Source organism: Perca flavescens, chromosome 19 (assembly GCF_004354835.1).
Source record: "Perca flavescens isolate YP-PL-M2 chromosome 19, PFLA_1.0, whole genome shotgun sequence".
NCBI classification, from domain to species: domain Eukaryota; kingdom Metazoa; phylum Chordata; class Actinopteri; order Perciformes; family Percidae; genus Perca; species Perca flavescens.
Window position 1 is genome coordinate 13291151 of NC_041349.1, and position 6562 is coordinate 13297712.

Here is a 6562-nt window from a genome sequence, read left to right on the forward strand (position 1 = left end):
GTCAGCGTTAAAACACCTTTGACCGGAAGTTGCAACCGACACATTGGTCATAACGTCGACGAGCTTGAGACGCTAGCTAAAAACTTTTTCCTCCCTCCCCCTCTTCCACTCACTCCGTCCTTCCACCCATCCATCCATCCATCCATTCGTTGTTGTTGTTAGAGCGGTGATGGAGGAGCAGAGGGACCGCTACCGGTGCTAGCTAGCTAGCAACGATTCAAGCCAAGCTACTAAACAGACACAGAGAGAAAGAAGGGAAGAAAACAAGCGGACCGGAGGGAGAGAAATGGAAACGGTTGAGCAGCTCGTCTCTTTCCACCACATTCAGGTCCAGTTGAGCGGGGGCGCGCCTTGGGGGTTCACGCTGAAAGGAGGGCTTGAGCACGGCGAGCCTCTCATCATCACTAAAGTAAGCTGACCATGACATTATTGATTTATGTATGACAATCTAAATTACATGAGCTAAAACTGCTTAAAAGTGTCTCTAATGCACTAACTGTGTTTATACTGCACTACGTTACATTTACATGACATTTGTATAATATTTATGTATATATTTAACACTTTTGGTCTCATATTTCCATAGTATTTCACTCAAAATGACTGTAGGGATTTTATTTTATAAGGATGTGGTTGTTGGAATACTCCAGCTCCACCAAAACAGCAATCGCGGTTGTTTTTTTTAGGCTTTTGTGACTGCTTTCTCATTCATATAGAGCTTTTCAGTCCGTTTGGCTGCTCATCCCTTGGTTTAAACTTTTCAACCCAATGCAAAAAAAGTCTTAAACTCTGCGCACACTGCTTTTCCTGCATCCTCTTCTGTATATTTTACTTCTGCACAGCTAGTTTCACTCTTACTCCTCCTCCTCCTGCGGAGAATTAAATGTAATTGTCCTAAAGCTCTAGCAAATATCCGGGCAAGTAGTTTGCCAGCTGTCACTGTCTTATGAATAAAGAAAGACCCCACATAATGTAATGCAGTGATTGGGTTCTCAAACATGGGGGTCACACCGGTGCTAAAAAAGGTTCCCAAGGGAGATCCCTGGCAAAAATGAGGCTCTGTTCATCTTCCTGTCACTTCATTCACTGAATGACCAAAACCACTTCAGATGGAGTCTGGGGCAGACATGTGCACTCCAGTGGGGGTGTATGTGGGGAATCCTTGAAAAGAAAGATTGTGGTGCTCTGATGAGATATTCTTAGAATTGCTTTATGCTTGTTTGTAACATATCTTACAGATTAGTGAGCCTATAAACCAAGAATTATGGGAGTTGATAGACAAGCAGAATGATGTAGTGTTGTTATTTGTGCAGAGCTCTAAGACGTTCATTTTGGGTGTGTTTTGGGGGAGTTTGAGTGCTTTGTAAGAGATTTAGTGTGTGCTTTCAGATGTTTTGACGTGACCTCGTCTTGTGCGATAAAGTTGTGGGGGCCGACGTTTCCTCACGGCCCCTTCTCACGGTTTCACGCCGCGGGCAGTGAGCTGCTGGAAATAAAGAGGGTGGCTTTGAATTACTGCAAGTAATTATTGGTGTATGTTCTGCTGGGGGTGGTCTGTGTGTGTGTGTGAGTGTGTGTGTGTGTGTGTGTGTGTGTTCAGTCCAGTGCATAAGTAGGCCGACTGACATTCAACCTCTGCTCTCCCTCTCAGTCTTTCCTTCACTGTCTCTCGCTCTTCACTCTGTTGAAAAGTCGCAGCAGCGGTGGTGTAAATGTTGGCCGGTGTACTTCTATATTCACCACAGCAGGGAATGGAAAAGCTTGGCTCAGTCATCTGGAAACACACACACACACACACACACACACACACACACACACACACACACACACACACACACACACACACACACACACACACACACACACACACACACACAGTAACACAGCCCCTGGGAAAATGTGACTGTGACTGCACAAGGAGATAAAAATCAAACTGCTCTATGGCTGTTTTGTGTTCAGTGGCTAGTTAAAACACACACAATAAAGTAGCTCAGACATTGAGTGCTGGACAGGAAAATGTGGTGCAGAAAAGTGTTCAATGATTAAGTGTTAAGTCCTTGAAGGAAAGAGGAGACAGACAGGAACACAGATTAAAGGTAGAGTTGATGTATATGTATGTGTGTGTATGGAAGACATGAGTGAACAATGTGTTTTAGGTTTAGAGTTCCCCTCAGCCTCCACACAGAGGTTCACTGTGTCTGTATGGACCACAGCTGAATACAGTCATAATCCTCAGAGAGAGAGAGAGAGAGAGAGAGAGAGAGAGAGCTCCAATATTGCTGCCAGGGCAATCTTAAAGCCACCTGAAAGCACTTTTTTCAAAGCATTTTTTCATAACAACTTTAAATTGATTGCCTAATATACAGTATATATCCACTTCATATTTATCTCATACACATTTGTCTATTTGACAAAATAATATTAACTCATGGTCCACTTACTGTCTTTTTCCACATCTTTCAGCCTTTATCCGTTAGTGTCATGTAGTTAGTTAAGTTGCCATCATGACCTGAATATGGATGTTCAAGTGAAAACAAGTGGTCGTATTTGGGGGGAGATTATTCGTAACATGCTGAGATTTATGCCAGAGAGAGTATCGCAGTATAATTTTTCGGCCTGTGCTGAAACAATTCGCATTTCAGTCGAATGAAAATTAGTCCACAACTATTTCAAGAATAGATTCATATTTTAAGCCTCATAGATCACACACACCAAAATAAACATTTCCTGCTTCCAGCTTCTCAAATGTGTGGATTTTTACTGCATTTCTCTGTATTATATCATTATAAATTGTAAATATTTTAGTTTTGGACTGTTGGTTAGAACAAAGAGACATTTTAAGACATCACCTTCAGCTCTGGGAGCTTGTGATTGCCATTTTGCACCGTTTTCATAGAACATTTTATTATATCCATCCATTTTCTGCCACTTTTCCAGATCTGGGTTGTGATGGTAACAGGCTAAGCAAAGTACCCCAGAACCCTTTCTCCCTACATACTACCTCTAGTTCTTCGTCCATGGGGAATTGAAGACATTTCCAGGCCAGATTGTATGTAGATATAATCCCTTCAGTAGTTTCTGGGTCCGCCCTGGGTCTCCTTCCAGTCAAAAGTGCCAGAACACTAATCAAATAATTGTTACTTGCAGCCCTGTATGATATAGCTATTTCTCAGATATAGATGTCAGGTTTAAAAAAAAAAAAAAAAAGGAATGGTTAAAGTGAACTTTGGGAGTATTTTTTGTGTGCATGTACATGTGCTAGTCACCAGTGTAACCTTGAACGAGTGAGTCTGCTGTTTGTTGAGGCAGTCGTGGAACATCTGTATGAGACATAGAGTGTATAAAAATGTGCCAGTTGCCCTTTCAGAATGTCCATGTTTTGGGGGGGGGGGGTGTTCGTGGCCCTTCTGAGAGTAGTGTGTTCGGAGGAAGGGGGAAGGGAGGCTTCCCAAGTCTAAGACAGCAGAGGGATATAAGCCATTTGGTCAACATTCCTTCAGGAGCATAACAAATTACCACTGTGGGGTGTGTGTGGATGGGTGTGGAGATATCGTGCATGTGTGTGTTCATACAGTACATACATGCGCACCGCTCATACACAAAGTTACTCGACTTGAATACTTGTCGTCCCTGCAGCCCGTTGTGTGATGAAGATGAGCTTAAGATTTTATCTGCTCAACAAGTTAGCCATTAGCTTTCAGTCAGCCGTTCATTGAGTCAGCCTGTTGGCAAGTCAGTCAGGGCTTAAACATGCTTCGGTGACAGTATGTAAAGGTTGTTGTGGAAATAAGAGTGCGTGTTTACAGACTAAAATACAGTACGGGCATGTTTTAGGGTAATTTCTCATTTAAAACTACCAGTTGTCATTCCCATGTGTTTTTGGGACAATGTTTATGTCCTTTGTGTCAAATGTGGTTGTGATGACTAAGTGGCGAGTTCCCTCCATTGTTGTATTTGACAGAACAGCTGCTGTTAAGCTGTCAGCTCACTTTCATAATGTGGGTTTTGTGATCTACTGGGAGCCCTCGGGTGGTTTCTGTTGAGGACAAAGTTGGTGTCTCCTCAACAGTTTTTTGGCTCCCTGACTTTTAAGGCGGTGTTCCCATGGGGCAGGTTGGAATCCAAGGAAATGCAGATCAGTCTTTGCTATAAAAACCTCCCAAGATCGTGTTGTTAAATTTCTCTGGCTTTCAACGCTGTGGATTTAAGAATCAATCCCAGTTGTTCATGTGAACTGTGTGGACTCCAGACCTCCGCGGACCAGACATGTCTGCTATCTGAATGAACATCAGACTCGACATGTTCTACAGGAGTCTGTCTGAGTGGACGGAAGCACTAGTCTCACTTGTGTGCAGCCTTCGTTATCTTCTTGTTTGTATTATGGAGATAAGGGAGTTGTAATTACCTACAAATTATCTGCAGTGGTGTTGTGTATATAATGGATTTTATACTAAAATATATCATATGTTTTAGACGTCAAAGACAAAAGGAGGGTTCGTCAGACTTAAAAAAAAAAATTAAAGACACCGACAAGGAGATTGTCCGTTTCGGACACGTTCTCACTCATTGGAAATACTCTGTTTGGTTTAGGCGAGGGGTGGCGCCTGGGTAGAGCGTGCAGGTGGCAGGACATGGCGTAGTTTACACCGCAGTCACGTAGCCTGTTCGTAATCGAGACATCAGAGCCTCGTGCCGTCACTTGAATTTGTCTGGCGATTTCAACGTCGGCCCTTATCGATTAGGGCTGGGCATCGTTCACAAAATGTCGATACTAATACCAATACCGTGACTTCGACACTAGTTCCTAAACAATACTTTTTTCAATACCAATTTAATAAAACATAAAGAAATTACAACATTACACACGTGAGCCCCGTCTCTGTGCGTAACGTGCGTGAGTTTTTCCTGCGTGCCTCTACGATGTGCAACATTAGACAGCCGATCACAGATATTATTAGATCTTGGTAGAAGCATGCTGCGTGCATATTGGCTCACTGACGCTGATGAGATTTACTCCTAAGGTATTGAAATTGGGTATTGAATGATGGGGCATTTTTTGACACTCGATACTTGAGAGGCAATATGGTCGGTGCCTAAAATAATTGAATTCGGTACCCAGCCCTATTCTCGACAGAAGTTCCCGAACCTCGTCGTCTAACTACATGGACATTTTTGTTGGCATCTTCATGTAAATTATCCTTCTTCTTCACCTTAGGGTGTTTGTATTCCTCCAGTTTCGCTCCAGCTGCATGATGGAAGTGTCATCAACATGCCCACTTGCTCGCTGTAAACTCTCCGGACAATGACCTACTCTATTCACACATGGGCTCGATCGGACATTACACATGACTTTGTACTAGGGAACTGGCTGGGTGAAGTCCATTTAATGTCCGAGCCAACTGATTCGGACATTTGCATTATCACATACAGAACCTCCGGGTAATGTCTAGATAGGGCTGGGCAATATATTGATATTATATCGATATCGTGATATGACACTAGATATCGTCTTAGATTTTAGATATCGTAATATCGTAATATGGCATAAGTGTTGTCTTTTCCTGGTTTTAAAGGCTGCATTACAATAAAGTGATGTCATTTTCTGAACTTACCAGACTGTTGTAGCTGTTCTATTATTTGCCTTTACCCACTTAGTCATTATATCCACATTACTGATGATTCTTTATCAAAAATATCATTGTGTAAAATAGTCAACACCACAATATCGTTGCGGTATCGATATCGAGGTATTTGGTCAAAAATATCGTGATATTTGATTTTCTCTATATATCGCCCAGCCCTATGCCTTGATAATTTCAGGTATGCGGTGCCTTCTGTGAAAGGGGGCTCGAGTTTGAGATTCAAACCAAATATGGCATTCACTTTTTCACCTGAGGAAACGGATCCAGTCTGTTCAGAGAGTATTAGCCGACCACTAGCTTGGGTTCCCCTTCGCTACACAATCCTTTTTCTTTGTGTTCCTCCACATGTTCTACGACGCTGGATTCGTTGCCATTTTCATTCTCCCCTCAGTCGACCCGCCAACATCTCCCAGGCTGTCCAACCAGTGAAACCAAAAGAGGACTACTGACCCATGACGGGAGGTCATCTTGGTACTTTGGTTATTTGTGATGGAAACTTTGATTGAGCTGAACTCTTTCTGTTTCCTTTTTTTTGTTTTGAGAGAAAATCTTTGCATTTTATGTTATTTCTTTGGTGGTTGTTATATTATGTGGTTTCCCTCCGGCTGAAAAAGTCACGTATCCTGTACATGAACTTCTTTGGTGCATGTTTTCGATGTTAGGTATGTCCCACGATGTCCTTGTTTGTTTGAACTGGGATGCTTAGCAGGCAGTACATCTCTTTGATCTGAGGTTGAATTACTCTTAGAAGTTAAACAGCAGTTGTTGTCACCATAAACCGGATTTGGCGTCAGCACATGTCAAGGTATTTTATCAAGTTTTAAACAAATGTTTAAGATCATGAGACAATTTTACCAGAGATTGTTGTTATCTTGTCTTAGTGTTGGACAGAATTATTAGATTCTGTGGATTCATGAGAA

The 6562-nt window shown here is 42.3% G+C and overlaps 1 protein-coding gene across 1 annotated transcript in view; it reads left to right on the forward strand.

Annotated features, from left to right (window-relative positions):
- Positions 1-6562, forward strand: part of shroom4 (shroom family member 4) — a 77852-nt gene continuing 71290 nt past the window's right edge. The window contains exon 1 of the mRNA XM_028564582.1: positions 1-409. Coding sequence (XP_028420383.1) covers positions 287-409 — 123 coding nt within the window. The 5' untranslated portion in view covers positions 1-286. The remainder of the gene's footprint in view (positions 410-6562) is intronic.